At 43.2% G+C, this 21,037-nt stretch overlaps 1 protein-coding gene across 17 annotated transcripts in view; it reads right to left on the minus strand.

The window, feature by feature from the left end:
* AKAP13 (A-kinase anchoring protein 13) overlaps positions 1-21,037 on the minus strand; it is a 342,746-nt gene that overhangs the window by 20,479 nt on the left and 301,230 nt on the right. For 15 of the 17 annotated variants that reach the window (XM_089906833.1, XM_030764022.2, XM_030764018.2 and 12 more), the window contains 9 exons: positions 14,793-14,860; positions 12,579-12,645; positions 9,011-9,146; positions 7,460-7,572; positions 6,727-6,879; positions 5,869-6,119; positions 3,427-3,552; positions 3,193-3,310; positions 2,078-2,326 (listed from right to left, as the gene is read on the minus strand). In XM_089906833.1, the coding sequence (XP_089762959.1) occupies positions 2,078-2,326; positions 3,193-3,310; positions 3,427-3,552; positions 5,869-6,119; positions 6,727-6,879; positions 7,460-7,572; positions 9,011-9,146; positions 12,579-12,645; positions 14,793-14,860 (1,281 nt within the window). The remainder of the gene's footprint in view (positions 1-2,077; positions 2,327-3,192; positions 3,311-3,426; positions 3,553-5,868; positions 6,120-6,726; positions 6,880-7,459; positions 7,573-9,010; positions 9,147-12,578; positions 12,646-14,792; positions 14,861-21,037) is intronic. The other 2 variants (XM_030764014.2, XM_030764013.2) reach the window with 2 other exon arrangements.

Below are 21,037 nucleotides of genomic sequence, written 5' to 3' on the forward strand. Positions count from 1 at the left end.
AATAGTTCAGGTGTCTGCTAAAAAAAAAAAAAAAAAGAGCTCTAAAACATAAGTTTCAACTTTATTGAATCCTGAAGTTTACGTGATCACGGCGTCAGTAGATCAGAGAAAAACAATCCTACCCCTTTCAAGGGTTACCCAACACAGGACTGGCTGTTCTTGGCACAAGTCATTTTCACTTGGGGGTGAAAATGACTAAACACCAAACTCTTATCTCCACTGGAGACATTTTAGGCCAGAAAACCTATCATTCTGCCATTGCTTTGACCGCAACATTATTCCAACAGCTGGAATCTATTAGTTTTTATTTTGGGAATGAATAAATAAACTGCTGTGCAAAGAAAATACAGCACTGGCAGCAACTCTAGGAAATCCATCCTTACAAGAGAGGGCAGGTACTTCTCTACCACCAGGCTACCTCCGACACGGCCTCACAGTGGCGGTGAGGCCAGAGCCCTCAAGTGTGGTCTCAGGACATCACAGAGCATCAGGGCTGGAAGGAAGGAGCTGCAGGGATCGCACGGTTCAAGTTCATCATGGAGCAGTGAGAGGCACAGCTGGCTGGTGGCAGGAAGGGGTATTTCTTCTCTCTGAGATGACCCTGCCCGGAGAAGCCCCTCCCGGATCCCTGCGACAATGACCGCCCTCGTCTCGGTCACTGGTACCTCCGCACCCCTGCTGTCCTCTACCCTGCCCCCAGCAGCTGAACTACACACACGCTAACTCACTCACCCCTTTCCTGCTCAAACCCTCCATTCTGAGCCCATTCTTCGCTCACTCCCATTACCAGCATCCCTGTCAGCCCCCTAGTCTGGAGCACGCACCCACCCCAACCTGGCGCCTGGCCGATTCTCCAGCCGTATTTCCTGCCTCACTCTGCTGCCAGAGACCCCGATTGCCCACCCCTCCCCATGGGCCAGATCCTTCAGCTCCACGCTTCCACGCTTACTCCTCCCTTCTGCCTGGCTCCCTCCTCTTGTCCTCAGTTCACACCTCTCTATTCTAGCAACCATCATACTGCGGAGCAAGAACCTCTTTACGAGTCTCTTCATTCTGAGCCCAAATTCTAATGCAGGGTGTCCTGCGACATTCACCTTTGAGAGCAGCTGAATGCCTGGGATGTCGTTACTATGTGCTCTGAGCATGCTGAGACCCTAGCTAAGGAGTCCTGGGAATTCTCCGAGAGCAGCCACCTATAGCATTACTTATACCTCGGCGATGAGAGAAGCACACATTTCACTCACCTGAGTCTTATGTCAGCGGGGCTGACGGCACTGGGCTACTTTGTGTGCTCAGCTCACCGAGCCCAGGGAGGTGGGCTGGGTATACTCAAGGCTACTGGTGAGGTTAGAGTTACCATATAGGCCCAGAGGATACAGGTCTGACGAAAACAATTATTAAAAAGAAACAAACAAACAAACCAGATGTACAGATGAATGAACAAACCTCCTAACTTCTTTCACTTGATGGGGCTGATCATTTAAAAGGTAAAAACTAAAATCAAACAGAAAGGGAGTATCTTTTATGATCTCCTTTGCTTAGAGAAAGATAAAAGATGAAAAACAAAGTTTAATAATAAATCTAGTTGCTGTGAGTTAAACTTTCATTTCTCTAAGGTCTCAGGAGCTGAAAATTCCTCTGCCATCTCTTAGAAACGAGTGATGTATTTTTAATCGCAGAGAATCTATGAATTGTGCAACTGATGGTATTTCCCTCCTAGCAATTGTTTTGCCAGAAACCCTGACCCCAAATTTGTTGCCCCTCTTTCATAGGGAAAATATGTCTCCCTTAACACCTTGCTTTTTTGTATGAATCTTACCCTTTGCTTTGTTCTTTAAAAAAAATTGTTTTTATCCTTTCCCCTGACTGCATCATTTCCTCCTCCTCTTACTGTATTCTATATGGTTTTGTAAGCCATCTCAAACCAGTCTTTTCTGATACAAGATTAAGATCAATTAAATGCCTGCTGCTCCTGTGTGACGTCTGGACATGGGTCCCTGGGAACAACCTGGTGACATCTGGATTCTGCCCGCTGCCCTCTGGCACACGCTTAGACTCTGACGAGAGTGAGCCTCACCTTTCAACCTCCCTGTCGTGCTCTTCAGAAACACGCTCCCATCCCGCACGAGCTTCTTCCGCTTCAGATCCTCCTTGGCAAACATCTGACCGCTCTTCATTCTCATGATCGACTTGCTATCTGTCTTTGTATAAATCTCATTGAGACGGACCTTCTTTTCATAACTCGCCACTTTGCTGTCCACAGCTCCAATCACACCCTTCACCAGGCCCAGGGACTGAGCTAGATCTTCCTGTTCCACTTCACTCTCTGAGAAGGAAAGAATAACTGTTTCTACTGGGCAGAAGGAGGGGCACCCTGCCTTCTATTTTTTGGTTTTGCGGTAGGCGGGCTTCTCACCGCTGTGGCCTCTCCCGCTGCGCGGGCTCAGCGGCTATGGCTCACGGGCCCGGCCGCTCCGCGGCTTGTGGGATCTTCCCGGACCGGGGCACGAACCCACGTCCCCTGCATCGACAGGCGGACTCCCAACCACTGCGCCACCAGGGGAGCCCCAGGACCCTGCCTTCTTGCTCCACATCACTGTCTTCCCTCTGAGGGCACGCTGGCAGAGCGAAGCCAACACGTCGAAGGGCACGTGCCTACCCCTCGCTCTGTCAGAGTTTAAATCAAGTTACATGTTTCACTGATAGAGACGACATGCAATTATGGGCCACGTTCTAAAGTGGAAGGAACCCAACATTTTTAGGGAGGGAGAGGAGCAATGAGTTTTTTATTTACATCTTTGTTTTACCTAATCCTTAATGTAACTGCACAGGAGCAGGATTAGGTAAGAGAGAAACTACTAAGTAGTGATTAAACGAGAAACAGTGGTGATTCTAGCACTTGCAGGTGGGAATCACCTCCCAGTCTAGGGACAAGTGACAAGTTGCTCAGGTCACTGAACTCTCGTTGGGATCACTAAGTGGTTCCTTCCCTTCTTGCTCTCATTCACCCTAAGTCTGCTGATATAACACTTTATGATGTGTTTCACTGAAGAAAACCGTCTTTAAGATAAAACACAGGGTCTCTTTTAGACCCTCTCGACGTAGAAGAGTTCTTCTACGGGGTCTCCAGTGCTGTTGGACAGACTGGAACAGTCCACTGGCAAATGAGACCGAGTCCAGAAAAAGACGCACCTTTGGTACATTGCAATATTCTTTGGAACAAAACCGGGTATTTGGTGATCCGTTGGGTTACAAGCAATATACACTCTGGGATTCCAAGCCTCCGTACGACTGAACTGCTCATCTTCTTCTGCAAGGAAGGAAACCAAGTGTCAGGAACTACCCAAGGGAGAAGGCTCGAGCTAAAACTGACAGTGACACAATGCTCTGGAGAACATGGAAATCCCCACCGTTTCACATCAATACCTTCACAAAGGCCTGAAAACGCTTATCCTTGGTATAGAGGTCTTTGAAGTAGTTTACAGACTGGTTGTGCTGCCCACAAAACTTGCCATATGTCTTCTTTAAGCGTTCTGCGTTCTCTCCTGAAAACTGCAGAGGAAAGAGAACATAGGTTATGCCGTAACTCAGGGTGTTAAACTCCTATTACCATTTTGTCCAAAGTTTCCAGTCTACTTGTGAAACCCAAGAGAGCTTCCTCATAACTTCCCCCCAAAGATTAAAAGATTAAAATGGTACAGGAGCTTTGGAAAAAAGTTTAGCAGTTCCTCAAAAAGTTAAACAGAGTTACCATATGACCCAGCAATTCCACTCCTAGACATAAAAACATATGTCCACACAAAAACCTGTATATGAATGTTCATAGCAGCATTATTCACAACAGCCCCAGAGTGGAAATACCCCAAGTGTTCATCAGAGGATAAATGGATAACGTATGAATGAAAAAAGCCAATCACAAAGGACAACATACTGCTTTATTCCATTTATATAAAATGTGCAGAATAGGCAAACCCACAGAGAAAGTAGATTAGTGGTTGCCTAGGGCTGGGGAAGTTGGTGGGGGTGATGATGATAAAAACGTTCTACAACGGACCGTGGCCATGGCTGCACAAGAGTCACGGATATACTGAAAACCACTGAACTGTGCACTTTAAATGGGTGGATCACATGGCATATGAATTATATTTCAATAAAGCTGTTACATATATTTAAAAAATAATAAACACAGAAATATCTATGTACTGTGCACATAAGAAATGCAACATGTGTTTTAACTCCCATTTGTCATAACACAGTAATAAAACAGAGAGACTCACGAGAAGTCTCTCATGAGGTAGCAGCCTCAAAGAAGTCATCCTGATAAGTTAGAAAGGCATCAGAAACGGCCGTCATTACCTAGGGACCTGTTTATCCTACTTACCTCAGGCCAGCAGGCCTAACAATTCTGCTTGGCCCTTACATCGTTTCCAAGCGTGTGCCATCTCAACCGTTCATCTGAAGCTACGTTCACTGTGGGGTAACCTCTGAGTTTCTGTATGTGGTCCACAAGACACGTGCTAAGCATCAATTCCTGCTGGACTAACAGTCTCTGGAGGCAACACAACTTGATCCTTACCCCAAAACTTGAAAAAACGTTCAGGGTAGCCTTTCCTTTTCCCCTTTACCAACAGAGAAGCTGAGGCAGAGAGATTTTTAAGTGATCGGCTCCCATCGCAAAGCAAGTGCCCTAAAAGGGTGACTCTGGCACTGGCGCTCAGAAACAACAAATGGACACCATGGGGCTAACATCCTACTAGAGGACATGCACAAATACAAGGAGCTACAAGGTCAGAGGAAGTACCAGTGCAGGTCTGAGGGTGGAGAGGAGGGGCAGAGGGAGAAACATGGAAAATGACAGGAGGAGGATGTTTGGGGAGGAAGGGTCCTCCCTTGCAGAGCTGACCGTGCCCACTTTGATGCCCTGACCACCAGTGTGAACGCATTCACTACACTGCATCTGCATTTACTTCACGACGTGCCTATCCTTCACTCCTAGAACATGAGTTCCATGAAGCAGAGGTCTACATTATATTTACCTTTGTGGTTCCACATGGTATTGAGTAAATCCCCAGTAAATACTTGAAAAATGAATGAATGAAGGCACCAATGAATTAATAGGGCGAGGGGTACAGACTCAAGAATACAACGAAAGGACAGTATTTCCAGTTCTCAGGCAAATGTTCCAGCAAGTAAGCCTCTGCTTCCACAATGAGGCAGAGACTTGCCGGTGAGAAAGAGCTAGTCAGATGTGATGCGATGCCCCTCTGCCTATAAAGGTTATACTAGCATTATTCCTCTTTCAGAAACAATGTTTTAAAAAAGAAACATTTAGAAACTGCCTATGACATATACATCTGAAAGTATCAAAACAGTTTTTAGCTAAATTGCTTTTGACGTAGGATTGAAACCATGCCATACCTTGATGAAAATATTAGCAAGAAATATTTTATGAATTATTTTACAGATGGTTTCTTAGTCAAGGTTTTAGTCTCAGGTGGTTTTTAGATAAATGAGCCTTTTGATTTGAGGCACAGGTTGAAGTTGAGACTTCCAAAAAATATTTTTTGATCTCTTAAACTATAGTATCTCTGATGTTGGTACACACGCTGAGGAAGAAAAACTGGCTTTTACTGCATATCTACCATGTATGCTGGGTACTTTATATATATATTACCTCTTAAATTTCAAAATAGCATTAAAAGAGAAAATCTACTGTCCTCAGTTACAGAAAAAGAAACTGAGGGTCGGAGAGATGCAACCACTTGCCTAAGCTCACAGAGATCGTGAGCAGTCCAGCCAGGATGTGAACGCACGGCTACGGGGCCCCCAGTGCGTGTGAGAGGCACCAGGCCCCCGCCCGCTGCTCACCTGGTGCACAAGCACATCCCCAATCCTCTCGATGAGAAAATTCTTTTCACTTCTATCCACCAGAGAGTCCTTCTTCCGCTCCAGGATCCTCTGAAAGAACTGGCTATGGATACTGATCAGCTCATCCAAACAGGGGAAGAGCTTCTCCACCATCTGCTGCTCAAAGAGCAGGTCGGCCGTCATGCCCCGGCTGTACACGTCGCTCATGATCTTCAGTGTGCGGAGATGGTGGAACTCCGTCTGCATCAGCTCTGGGGGAGGGACAAGGCTCAGTGGTCAGGAATGCTCTCCTCGAGGATTCTCCTGCAAAGTGTGTCTGCTGCTACTAAGAGCCCAATTTTGTCTTAAGGCTATTTACGGCCCAATTTAAACTTTAAAAATGAGTCAACAGCTGTCTTTTCCCTGAAGTGTTTTCATCGTATTCCTCGATTTCTCACGGGACCTCACACTATTTTCTGACAGGTGTACTGGATTCCATCACTCTTTAGTGGTGGTTGCCAAAGTGGTCTTCACTGGGATTCAAGACCTTTCATAATTTACTACGAAATGACTTGCGTTTAGTCTAGTTTATACTGTAGCTGAGGAATTAAACTGTACTGTCACAAGAGATCTCTTTTTAGGACTATCGCATAAATAAGCACTCATATTAAATAAAATGTCCAATAAAATTAAAGAATATAATTTTACAGAGAGAGTAAAGGATAGAAATAAGATGTCTCTATACCTCAAAGTTTTCAAAAGAAAATCTTTGAGATGCTACATACTTGAAAATTGACTTGCTATAGCCCAATAAATCCCCTCATAAACAATGCCAGACAATGCAAATCAAATATTAGCAGAGCACATGAAGAGTCTCACCATAAATCACTTCTTGCCGTTTGACCACATCTTTCTTTTGCTGTTTCAGAAACTTGCTGTCCACGATCTGACTCCAGGACTCTGCTTCCAGCTGTCTGGACTCAATCTCAAAGTCTCCCATTAGCTGCCCTTCATTCATGTCTGTACCTACTCCTCAAAATACAAAAAGAATCAATATCAGAATCCTGCGTCTGTGACCTCTAAAAAAAACCTCTGCTGGACGTTCCTCATGGGGATAATTTCATGAGACGTAAACACTCTACACTAATACAGGGATGTTCATAGAATATATATTCTATTAGAAAAGATCATTTTCTGTTCCGGAGTGACATACTCTATATTCAAGACTTCGGTTATGGGTGATAAATGTCACATACATCAAAGGTGATTAAGACATGATCAGGGTCCTGGTGACTTTACTTGTTTAAGAGAGTAGGCTTACAGCTGTGCCAAGAGAGCTAGAACTGAACGTGTACAAAATCTGGGGGAAGAAGAAGCGTTTGTACCAGAGTCTGACCACATTAAAATCAATGACATCCTTCGGTGGACAACCATCTAACAACAGGATAAGTGGGTTTACCAACTCCTTATAAAGCATGTGATGCTTTAAAGACAGTTCAGAGAAGTTTCACAGGAGTAAGGAAGAGGCAGGAGATGCGTTAGTGCTTGCATTCTAGGAGATGGCACAAAGTCTCTGCAGACGCACACAATACACGCCGTGGCTTCTGCTTACCCTCATCAGTAAGGGACTCTGTTGACTCATTGACCTTGCTGATTTTATTTAGTGAGTCTGTTGAATGAGACAGGAATTTCCAGGTGTTTGATATGTTTTCATCATTGACAACTCTGTGGGAAAAAGGAAACACATACTGTCAGATACATTCTGAGAAGCCATAGTTTCCGGTCTTAAGTGAAGATCTGAAAAACTATAAAATGACAGCTGGCTGCAAGTACTACAATGATGGAAGACAAATCACTTATGTCAGGTACCCAGCAATATGCAACACAAACTATTAAGGAAGGTTGGAGGCACTTAACATCACTGCAAGCATGAACTTTTTGAGCCTTGGGGTTTTTTTAACGATAGGTAGCAAGGAGAATGCTCTTCCTTCAAACTGCATACACATTATGTAAGAAATTTTTCTGTTGGAAACTCATGTCTAACCACTACACTTTTTCCCTGTGTTCCCTAAATAACTATAGACCAAGCACTTACATTAAACCATATTCTTCGAACTTTTCTTGACCCCAACTCACCAGCTAGCACGTTAGGCACCCAGTAGATGATGTTTGTGGTACAACAAAAGTAAGCCAGAGTCATTTAAAAACTAAATTTTATTTAAAGGCCAACTTTTCAAAGTCATAATAGAAACTCATTTGGATAACATAAGAACTTGGAAAAGAAAGCCTTTGGTTAATTACAACAGAAAGACAAAACAATATAAAAATACCTGGGACTTTTTGTTTTTAAGGAGGAGGAAACATTAGCCAGCACAGAGGTTATAGGAAGCACAGACAAAAGGAGATTTGCATCCTTCAGTTGGGAATTTTCCTCCAGCCTAGGTTAAGAGAGCTGCAAGAGATGTTTTGAGTCCTACATTTGAGATGACTTCTTTACTGGATGGGAAGGCAGGCATCTTACCCCAAACAGCCAGCAACATCATAATCGGCCCTGTGCTAATTACAGACAGCCGAGGCCTGAACAATCAGGGGCCACAGCAACTTCTGGAGGGACCACAAAAGGAACTCAGTGCAGATGAGGGACGGGGAACCTACTGTCGTACCTGGCCCATTATTCACTCCCATGACTTAAGAGTCAAGAGGCGAGTTAAAAAAAACAAAAGAAAAGAAAAGAAAAGAAAAAAGCGAAACAAAACAAAGTGACCCCCTCCCCCCAGGTTCATCTGACCAACAGAAAAGACCAACAGACATATGAAAATACAAGTGATTGAAACCAAACATTCAGAATTAAATCTTTTTTCCTATTCCCACTTCTTATTTTGATCTGAAAATCATCCTTTTAGAAGGCAGGTTCTTTAAAAGCAGGGCTGATCATGTATAAAAGCAGAGGACAACTGGCCTAAAAATGGTGTTTAAAGGGGATCCTTGCTACAAAATGGCGACCATGATGGTGCATCAAAGTGTAATCCTCACCCCACTCATCTGTAGCACTAACCCATTACGTTATACATTTCTTTCTAAAACAATCTTTTTGTCAAATGGTATAAATTATTATGCTCTGTCACCTAGATGTCAACTGTGCTAGCTTTACATCCCCACTCACCCAGCAATGTTCTGAATGGAGACACTTTTGGAGAGCGACACACTCTGCTGGGACCGTCTGTTGGCAAACATGGGGACGGCAGTGGTTTCATCGGCCAGGAGGACTGCAGACCGAGGGCGCTCCTTGGGCTGGGAGGCTGTAAAGAAGGAAAGGACACCAAATGAAGTATCACCGACACATGCCCACCGGCACTGGCTCACCTGATGAATGCCAGATAGAAGCAAACTGCTTTAAAGGAGATTTACCCTGGGAGTGTAAATAGGTACAAAAACCCTATGGAAGACAACTTGGCAACAGCTGTTGAAACGGTAAATGCCTATATCTTTGACCCAGTAATTCCATTTAGGATATGTTTATTCTACAAGATTTACTTGTTTATATTTGAAATGACGTATGTCCAAAGTTATTCAATGCAAAGTTTGGTAAAAGCAAAATGAGTATCAAAAGAAGATCAGTTAATAAATCATGGCACAGCCTACATGGGAATACTATGAAGCTTTAAAAAAAAAAATGAGGACACTCTCCATGAACTGACACAGATCTGCAGATAACCTATTAAGGGGGAAAAAAATCAAGGTGCAGAATAAAGTGTGCAACACACCACCTTCTATGTTTTAAAAACATAATCAATAATCCAAATTGGTACTTGCTTTATTTTAATAAAGAAACTTAAGGAAGATAAATATAAAACTAAGAAAAGTGGTTTACCTGTATGGTGTGATGGCAATGAGGCAATGAGGATAAAGAATCGTGTGAAAGTATCATATATTTAAAAATTTAAACTAAGTCAAAGTAAGAGAAAAGGAGACCGAAAGAATTTTAAGGATAAAAGGAGCCTCAGAGATAACTGAGGCTGGTGTTCTTTGGGAGGACCTACCAAGAAACGTGTCAGGGGCTGGTTAGATATGCAAATTCCCAGCCCTCCTCGTTCTGTGCGGGTGGGACCTGGGAGCCTACACATTTACCAGCTCCCCAAGAGATTCTTCTGTACAACGTCTGAGAACACAGGTTTTGACCAATTCCGTTAATTTACAGATGAGGAAAATGCAACATGTGTTTGATGTCACATAGCTAATTTGTCCTCATACTGCGTATTTCTCTTGAACTTGACCAAAGAGCAAACTGGAGGTCTAATTTCATGCTAAAGTAGTCACACTGCCATCGGGGTAGCAAATTATTTCTCCTAGGTAGCTAACTAAACTGCTGCATTACCTGTCCATCCCCAGGAGCATCAGGAGCTGAAGGAAATAAGACCGGGGCAGCTGTTATGGCTTCACAGTATTACAGGATGTTTCTGACTTAATAAAATTAATAAAACCATTAATTTCCAATTCAAATTCTATTTAGAAGAAGGCGATATAATGAACACCAGAAACATGCTACCCTATAACACGACCAGACCCTTCCTGCAGGAAGCACACAGGAAACTAGGAGATGTGGGTCCCACAGCAACAGGGAAGAAGGGCAACTGGCAGGGAAGAGAACATGCTCAAGTGTTCAAGAGCCTGGAGCACATCCTCAGTGTCTCAGAAGGGAAGCTGCTGAGCAGATAAAATCTGATGGAGGAAGAAACACCGGTTCTTGAAGAACAGTAGCATGTGGGTAAGTCAGCAGAAAAAGAGGACATTCTGATGAGGAGAACTGCATGAAGGAAGGCAGAAACACTCTATTAATGTGACAGGGAGATAACAAGCAGAAGAGGAAGTAAGTAGAGGGGTGTATATAAGGGATCAGTGAAACGGCCGGAGAAGCAGAACGATGTCACGTCATGCAGAGCCCTGAAAATTATAAAGAACCACCTGCATCTAAAAGGCAGCGTACGGGGGTGCAAACAACAACTTTCCCTTGTTGAAACCAATCCACTGCACTCAGGGAAGTTGCTAACTACTCTCTGAGCCTCAGCATCCTTATTTGTGATGGTGATGGTAGTGGTGAAAGCAAACACTGAAGGAGGCCTCTCACCAAGTACTTCATTGGTGTGATCTCACTTAAACCCGATGACCACCTGCCGATACTATTACCATCCTTCCACAGAGGAGGAAAATGACGTACAGGGGACTTAGTAAACGTCCGAGGTTACACGGCTGTTAAGTGGGATGCTGGGACTCAAACCCATCCAACTTGAATCCACAATCTGTACTCTTACCGCTACGTTACCTCAGGAATTAAAGGGGGAAAACAGGAATAAGAATACATGTGGGGGTCAGACATAATTGGTAATTTTTTTTGAAAAATGCTATTTTATCTGATTTGAAAGAGAAAAAAGGTTTCTGAAATAAGGGATAATGTCACAGAACAAAAGTTTAAGGAAGATTAGACTTGTAAAAGGTGTTGGAATGGGTTGGATCACTGGTTAAGGTGGGTGACAGTCTGGCACAACTTTTCTTCTAGGAATCCACATGCAAAGACGGGCAATAATTGGACGTCTATCTAAAGGGACTCCACACCCTCCTGGTGGCACAGTCTCTACAGCCATTCCGGGGCCATCTGGAAGCACTCAGAGCAGTCGGGCACAGAGCAGTGGTCCTCAAGCTCGAGTGTGTGCATCACCATCACCTGGAGCATCTACTAAAACACAGATCACTGGGCTCCGCCTCTGGAATCTCTGAGGTAGTAGGTCTGGGTAGGGCCCAAGAATTGGCACTTCTAATTGATCCAGGATCTACACTTTGAAAAACACGGCCTGAGGGTAAGTTTCACATGGGCTCACATAGAGCAAGTTTAGGTGATATTCATTACTGCATCTTTATGGCAGGAGTTGGAAACAACTCAGACAACTGTCTTTGGGGGAACTGATAATTAAAATGTGGTATATATTTATGAAAGAACACCATGCAGCGATCTGAGACAATAGCTTACATATAGTAACACGAATAGATCTCAAAACCATATTGAGTGGGAAAAAACCCAGCAGAATGGATAAGCAAGTCGTATCATCTAATTTAAATTTAACGCACAAAATCATAAGAGATATTTCCAGAGGTACACATATGTCTAAAGATACGGCAGATCAGAGAGGTTTACATTAAATATACTGCAGTGCGTGCTGAGGAAGGGAAAGGAATGAGATAGGAAATGAAGAATGAAAAGGGGAAAATATTAAGTAAAACCAAAGTGAAGCTTTGCACAGACTGGAGAAGACAGATTGATGTGAATGGGAGAGGTGTGATTTACCCAATTTGTGTACCACTGAAGTCCTTGGGGAAAAAAAGAACTATTTTCGTAACTCCACAGTTTGTCAAGAAGTTTAAGAAGCAAGATCTCATGTGATGCAACTGTAATGCTGCTAAAAGCAAGTTTCACTGTCGACCAATGCAAGAGAAATTTCAAGACACACAGGGTTAAGGTGCTGCCTTTTAAGCTAAGACACACACTATTCTAGAACCTTCCAGAGAGTTTGATGGTAGAATGGTAAGCTTTTGGTCAATGAAACTGCAGCCTTCTCTAAGTATTCAAAATAGGTTTTCAAATCTTGCTTAAGAATAACAAATAAATACTACAGAAGTATGGGTAAGTCCTGAACCAGAGAGGCGAAAAGGAATCATGAGAGGTGGGCTGAGCTACTTACACTTGTTTCTCATAATGACCGTGGGTAGCGAAGATGTGTCATGGGCTTGAAGGCTCCCTTTGGGCTGCTGAAAGGAAAAGAAAGCCTGAGTGAACACTGCATTTACAATTTATCTTCTGTCAAGTTTCAAGTTTCTGCTCCTACTTCCCCGCTCTGTTCCTGCCAACGGTCCTCAGCACCCTAGGCCTAGCTACATCACCCACTCTGGCTCTCCTCTGAAACCGCCAAGCACTCTGATCCTGCAAATGCCATCTCTTTTGCCTGGAATGCTCTCTTCACCGTCACAGGCACGGCATTCTTCTATTTCAAGATAATCCCTCCTTGGCAGAGCCGTCTGTTAGCTTCTTTCTTCTCCTCACCCGAGGCAGAGACTGGCACCCCTCAGGATCCTGCATGTGTCCCCGCCTAGCTTTTTCCTTACTTATGGTCATCGTCTGCTTGTCCATCTTCCCCACCAGAATGCTGGCTCCTTTAAGAGCGGCATCTGTGCCCTTTTCGTTTCTATTTCTCCAGTGACTCGCATTTATAAGGTGTAAAATAATTCTTAGGTAAAGTGCTAATTTTAAGACTTTTGTTGTAGCATGGAACAGAGACACTGTGAGAAATTACAGACTGAAGCAATTAGTTTGAGATAAATCATTAGTGAAAAAGGGTCCATTTAAAATGAAACTCCCCCTTTCAGGTTACATTCTTTTCTATGGGATATGCTGTATCCCTATCATTCTCCTTCTCTATAGCACATTCACAGTAACAGCAGTCTTACCAGAGATCACAAACTCAAATGCCTGTGGGGTCAGGCAGGTAACAAAGGACAGAGGCGAGTTGGAGGAGGGGGGGAGTGGCAGTCTGGGGCTTGTACATCTTGTCTAGAGGAGGCGGCAGCCACTCAGCCCCAGTGGATTATCACCCACCACCCACCTCTCTAACATTGAAGGAACTCCAGGCCAGATACTGTTCTACATGCTTAGGAGCTATTGATGGATCAAACAGTCCTGACTTCAGACTGCTTGGCAAGTTTAGTGCTTACATTCTAGTGGGGGGAAGGTACAGACCATAAAAAGTAAATGTAATATAATAATACATACAGTGTGTTAAGTAGACCCTAAGAAGGTGGTAAGTACTATGGAAAAAAAGGAAAAAGAGCAAGGTGGGAATTGGGAATGCTGGGTAAGGGGAAATACCACGGCTGTGAGATCTTCCATTTCTTCAGGAGAAATCCGAAATCCAAATTGGTGTGAAATACGATTTTTCTATAGATACACTAACTCAAATAAAAAAAAATTACTCCATGAGCCAAACAAAATTTATGTCCACGGACTGAATAAGATCTGGGGTACAGAGGTCTGTCATCTTTACACTAGAGTTCAGTGCTTCTCCAAGTGTGGTCCTCGGACTAGCAGTATTAGCATCATCTGGGAACTTATTAGAAAGGCTAGTTCCTAGCCCCTCCCCACCCGCCAAATTGGAAACTCTGGGAGTGGGGCCCAGTGTCATCTTATAACAAGCCCCCAAGGTGATTCTAATGCACACTCCAGTTTGAGGCCACTGCACTAGATAAATGCATTTGGTTATTGGAAGCACACAGCATGCTGAGCATTTGTGTAGATGGAGCTGGAGAGCACTCTTCTGACAAGGAACAAAGACATTCATGAGTGACTACAACACTGAAAACCACACAGGCCGCCTAAACGCCCATCTGCCCCCAGCCCCGTATCTTCCTTAAGGGCAGTGCCTGTTATCACACAGCTGCATACTCAGAGCACGTACCATCATACACTTCCTGCTCCTGTCATGTGATCCACACAAGCCTGTGGAGCAAAGTGCTGCCACACAGGCCCGTTTAACCCTGACACTCCCCAGCCCATCAGCATGTCAGAGCCCCTGATTTCCACCTGCTGCCCTCATGGTCCTGAAGAAGGAAGCCAGGCGTGTGAAAGGCAGAGGAGGTCTGCAGACACAGTTAAGAAGAAAACCACTTCAACGGCGACACACATTAAAATCACAGAGAAATGGGCATTTCACATGGAGCAGTTCTGAAAGCATTTCACCTTCCAAAAGCCACAAATTCCCGAGTGTGTTAAGAAGAGAAAAATCATTTTTGGTTATTTGAGTCTCAAAGTAGTCATTTCATCAAAATGATGAAAATAAACAAAAACTACAACCCCAAATCTCCCAACTCTGAAGATTTTATTGGTTTAGCCAGAAATGTCTTACCTTCATTTTGACCTTTGCACAGGAGGCCAGACATTCTCTACAGCCTTTGTGGACAAAAGCACCACAATCTGAAAAGAGAGCAAAACCCCAGGTGACATTAATACACAGCAAACAGATCCCCCAGACTGATTTTCCATTGCCACAGCAAGCGACAGACTGCCAGGTGAAGTCGCTCACACGTGAGAATGTGACTAGCCGAAATTACAGATTGCAGCCCTCTTCTAGGAAGCAGGCATGCGATGTCATTTGGAGGAGGAGAAACAAGAGCAGATGTGATTTCTGATTAATAAAGACCAGAAATCTGAAACTTCTCGGGCAGGAAGCTGAGAGGCTACAAAACTACAAGTGAAGCATCTGCTGTCAATATGTAGGTCTAAGTCACAAATAAGACACAAATGGTGTGTATTTACATATACAGACATTTACATACACCTCGAGTAACACCCACAAACAATACATAAATACAGCCCCTTAACAGGGGCTGTGAAATGTGTATGGCTGTGTCAAAGGTGGAATGTGAATGTGAAAATCTACCGCTTTATGTCCTTCGACTTGCAAACCTAACTACCCTGAACTTTTTGCAACACCCCAAGCGAGTCAACAACTGCAGAAGAAAGGTCATCAGAACCACCACCCTAAAGCACCTCTGGGAGCCCTGACTCAAGAGAAAGTGGGAGACTTCCTGAATGATGAACAGAGATTTACCGCAAGATGAAACACAGCCCATAATCCTGCAAGGACACGAGTGTATTTCAACTCTTACTTCTCACTCCTTGGCCCATAAGGGCCACTGCTATATAAACCCCGCCCTCTGTGCCTCACAAAAGGGTCATCATCAGCTTGTACTATGATGTCATAAGAATGGTTCCAGGAGGCCAGAGGTGAAGTAAAACAAATACAAGAGCTGTCTGTGGGGACACCCCATGATGAGCATCTCTCCAGGGAAGGACTGCCTGAGAAAATCAACAGATACCACCCATCAGGCAACGCTTCACACCCTGATTCACGAAGCACCACGGGTCCTGCCTATGGTAACCCACGAATCACGGGCCAGGATGCTCTCCTGGTTCCTACGTACGGATTACGAGGATACTAGAATGGAGACGGCCAGAACCCCAGACGCTTTTCCCCATTCCTCCCTCAATGCCTACTCGGTTCACAGGTCTCTTCCCTGACACCACCAGTCACAATGCGTTGGATAATCTTATGGTTTTCTCCTCCACTGAGCGCTCCTCTAGGGTAGGGTCCCTTCATCTACTGCCGAATCCTTAATTAGGTCTCCCTAGCATAATGCCTGGCTCATGCCACCTACTCAAACGTCTGTTGGAGATCTTACGTCTATTTTATCCAAAAGCCAAGTGCCCTGACACAACCTAGATTACAGTATGTCAAATATCTTATCAACACTAAAAGGAGTACTAGAAGAACAGCCATCACACTAAATGTGATTTAGGTCCTGGCTCTCCTAATTAGTTAATGGTACCCTATGCAAGTTCCTTCTCTATAGGCCTCAGTTTCCTCAGACCTATAAAATGAAAGGAAGTACCACATCTTCCCCTCCCAAGTTCCTTTTCTCTGTGATCCTATAAGACTCCTTATGCTACATCTCTTGAAGAAAGAGATAATTTTCCAAGTAAATCCACTAGATTGTTCTATAAGGTTCACGTTGCAGAAGAGTTTTCAACTTAGTCATCTGAATTATCACTAGGACAGACCCATCCTTCAGGGCATGGTTAGGGAAAGTTCCAAGTGGAGAAATCTTGGCTGAAGCTATTTCCATAAAAGAGGCGATAGGGAGCAACTCTACTTTTGTTGACAGGATGGCCCAGAGCGGGAACTTGTCTGGAAGTGGGGTGGGGTGAAGTCTTCTGGGCCTTTTACTCTCAGGCCTACCAAGCCTTCTATCTAGCTAAGCTCTTCTAGCTCCACCCTAAGTGAAATTCACTGTCTGGTCATTTTTCTGAAGTTAAACAATCAGAAGAGACATCCATTTACCAACGGCAGCACGAGGAGAGACTCTCCTGGGAAAGGCTCACTCAGGGAATCAACAAGAGGAAAAAACCTGGAAGGCTTTATCTCAGTCACAGCTCTGTTCTTACTTCCATTGTTTTCTTCTCCGGGAGAAGACTGCAAGGGAGCATATGGATGCTCTGCTCCCTGCAATTTCTACTGTTTGGGATCATGACCACTTCCACATAGGTCGTGAAACTGTTCCAGAAGTCAGCAGCTATAAAAGCGTTATGTATCATTGAATATTAATGCCAGGGTTTCTCAGCAACATCCCCTTCTGGGCACAAGGAAGGCTCTGCAGAAAGAGACCCCTGGGGAGTGACTCATTCTAATCAGCAAAAGGAAACATTTTGAGGATATTTTTCTCAAGGACCGGAAACCACTGGCCCTCATTAAACTGTCTAGTTCTCTGCTACTTGAAAATAAGGACACATTTTGATAAAGAAATCCTCTTACTACTCAGAGAAAAAAGCAGAATCACAAATAGAAATCCACATTAACTCTGAGATGCCAATGCTGTTATGCCCTTCTATACATCAGGCAATGTAATTCATATTCCAGGATCTAGACTTGGTGAACTTTGGCTAAAGACTTTAAGCCCCACTAGCCAATGGTCTTCCAGAAAGGGTCAAAGAGGCAACAGGTGGGCTGGACCGTTTGCCTTGATTGATTTGTATTCAAAACTTTTTGCCTCTCACTTCTCAGAAACTTTTTTAATGGCTCCCCATCATCTTTAGGATAAAGCCCAAACTTCTTACTTAGCTTGACATGGCCCATCACGTGCTGTATACATTTCTAGCCCCTTGCCATGTTCTGTCACACCTCTGAGCTCTGAACAAACTGTTTCCTGTACTTGTGTCCCTTTCCCTCTCTTCCTTCCCTGACTAGGTTGGCAGGACTCAGCTCTGTGGAGTCTTCTCTGACTCTCGCAGGGAAGATAAGACTCCCCACCTCTATGCTTCTGGAATTCCATGCTTTCCTCTGTCATAGTACTGTACTGTGATGGCCATACTCTTCCACTGGGCAGAAAACTCCTGCAGGGAGTCTAACTCTGTCTTTCTAAATTTTATATCCCTAGCCTCAGCCTCAGGCCCACAGTAAGCACTAGATGTCTGAAGGAGGGAGAGGGGTGGGCAGGTGAGCTCCAAGCTGCTAGACCCACAGCATGAAGTATAACAAAGTAGTTAAGGCAAACATCTATATTCATCTTCTAGTAAGACAGAACGTGTTTTCCCCCCGTATCGGCCCCACTATCCTTACTCAGGGTACATGTCTCCCCTCCCCTGCTACACAGATGCCTGGGACCCCGGAGTGGTCTTGTTGATCCATCATCTCTTTCTCATGCACAGGCTTTCCAGCTCCCCTCCCTATCTTTTCCCTCTGTCTTTCACATACATCTTCTTTAATCCCATTCTTCCTTACCCTCTCTTGAGTCTTGCCTAGGTACCCTAGGAGAACCTCTTCTTCACTCCATTTTACTTAAACAAAATATACTTTAAAACATGGGTGATAAGAATATAAGGAAAACTAATGAATTCATATCATGGACAAAAAAAAGCCCACATTTTGAAATGGAATTAAAGGTAGTGCCATATCCAACAACACCATCTTAAAAATGTTTAAAACTCCTCATAAAACAATAAGACAAAGAACCAAACAGAAAAACAATACAAAGACTATGAACAGGCAATTCACAAGAAACACAAAATGGTGCTCAAGCTCTCTAGAAATTAGAGAAATGCAAGCTCAAACAACATAGAAATATCATTTCACATCCAACCAGATTGGCCAAAATAAAAGTCTGCCAGTTCTAGGTACTGGTGAGGATATGGTGATGCAGGAGCTCGCACCATCTGCCGATGGACGGTACATCCACTTTGGAAAGTAATTAGGCAACATCTAGTAAAGGTAAAAACGTGCTCACGCAATGAATTAGCAATTCCCTTCTTGGTATATAGCCTGGTGATACACACAAGTACAATTAAGGATGTTCCCCGCGGCACTGTAACAGACAGAAATTGGAAATAACCCAAATGACTTAGCAGTGGAACAGATTTGATATATTCAAAAATGAAATACCATATAAGAGTTAGAAGTCAATAATCTAGATCCATGTGTTTCAATACCCTGTCTGGATCCCCCAAATATGATGCTGAGGAGAATAAAGCAAGTTACAGAATGAGATACACTGTATGGTACCACTTAAATAAACTAAAAACAACAAAAAATTTTTTTGATATTATTTATATATAAGATAGTTAATAAAACACTGGCTACATACACACTGAATTCATGATAGTGTTTGTCTTGAGGAGGAAGGAAGAGGAATGGGATTAGGCAGGGAAACAGGGGAATTCAACCTTAACTATAATGGTTTATTTCTTCAAAACTGAAAAATAATCTAAAGTAATATGACAAAATGTTACTTTTTTTTCATCTTGAGTAATGGGCACATAGGTGTTGGTTGTGTTATCCATGCACTATTTTATATTAGTGTGTTCTTTTTTAAAACCCAAATTCTAATTCCTTCAAAGTTCCCTGCATTTGCTTATCTTTTAAAACAAATATAAAACAATTTTCAATTAGATTTTATTATCTTATATTCCAGTTAAAAAACAGCATTTTCTCCTTTGCTGTAATGAAAATCGGTATTTTAGGCATGAATGGGCAACACAGGGTGGTGGATTTGCTTGAGAACTTGCCACTAATTCTGATCTACAAAAATGACCAACTAGTACACCGTGGACAGAACTTGCTTTCAAGTTGCATTCTTCCTGTTTCTTTCCTCCCCATCAGTTCCATCACCCTGTAGAGAATTAAACAGTGGGAAAGGTACAATCACTTTTAAACAGACTTTGGCAATATTCAAGTTCTCAGGCCAGTGTTTGAGATTTAAAAGACAACTGCAATTGATGAATCATAAAAGCAGAAGTAATATTTAAAATGCACTTCTGGTAAACAAATTTTCATACAAATCCACTTTAGTTAACTGAGACATGTCCCCAAACCCACAACCCAGCTGAAAATTTTAATATACTTTATTAACATGGTCACAAGTCTTAGAGATAAACAGTTTGCATAGATGTCTGCTTAACTTACTCAAGTACCTACTTGGAAACCACTCTACTTGTCAGCAGGCTGTCCTGGACTCAGTTCATGGCAATGGTTTTAGTCGTATACGTGGGTGGTTTAGAAACTTCCGCCCCACTGACATCAGCCAAAGTCATGTGGTTAAAACCTCTGTTTTGGAAAACAGGCAATTACTGAGAACTTAAGAATCGAAGACAAATCTAATACACTTTCAAGCTCTCTGCCACAGACTATAATGTTGTTAGGGAGATCAAAGACTTATTTGGCCTTTTATTTATTTTTCAAAAAGATTTCCTGATAGCAGTAAGCAATATACTTTCATTCTATAAAGTTCTTCAAAAAGGTCTTGGCACAGTGGTTTATGGGAACAGAGCTGACCCTTAATTAGACTCCTCTGAACTTAAAAGCAAACAGCCCAGCCTTCAACTTCTTTTCTTGCTACAAGGAGGCATCAAACAAAAGGATATGAAGGAAAACCCACATGACTGGGAGCTATCATCTATTTGTTGCTGCATTTTTTTTTAACCTCTGCCACCAGATCTTTGGTGAACTGTTATATACTATACACTCTCTTTCAGCAGAAAAATCAAACAACCCGTTAGAGAGACTGGCTTAAGAAAATCAGCATTAAGAAGGGTAAGAGGAGTGGCCATGCCAAATTGAAATTACAGCATGGCATTTTCCAGGCCTCCCTGTTAAGGGAAGGATTCACCTTGAGTTGTGTTGGGGACCTGAAGGAAGGGCTCTTCTGCCACTTCAGTCCAGTGGGCGATGTGCTGAAGAGCTCCCCCTAGAGACAGGTCTGAGCAGCAAAATCCATCTGGGGAAAATTCTCTGACCCCTCTTAAGGATAAATGTTGGAGAGTTTTTTAACTTTAAGGAGAGAAAGGTGCAACTGCTTCCTATTGTGTCAACCGTAACCAAGATAACTCAAACAAAACAACAAAAAAACATTTAAATACCAACAATTTAGAAATACACGCTCCAAAATTATTTCCACAACTTCTTGTTTAAATTCTTTGGGGAGTGTGAGACACTGCCTGGTCTGGACTGACAGAGTGTAGATACAAAAGCCTTGTAAGATATTCTTGGTAGTTAGTGTAATAACCACAATGCTGATGTACAGGACAAGAGGAAAGCCACAA

Source organism: Delphinapterus leucas, chromosome 2 (assembly GCF_059928025.1).
Source record: "Delphinapterus leucas isolate spDelLeu-1000000601 "Yukka" chromosome 2, BTC_Dleu_Yukka2, whole genome shotgun sequence".
NCBI classification, from domain to species: Eukaryota; Metazoa; Chordata; class Mammalia; order Artiodactyla; family Monodontidae; genus Delphinapterus; species Delphinapterus leucas.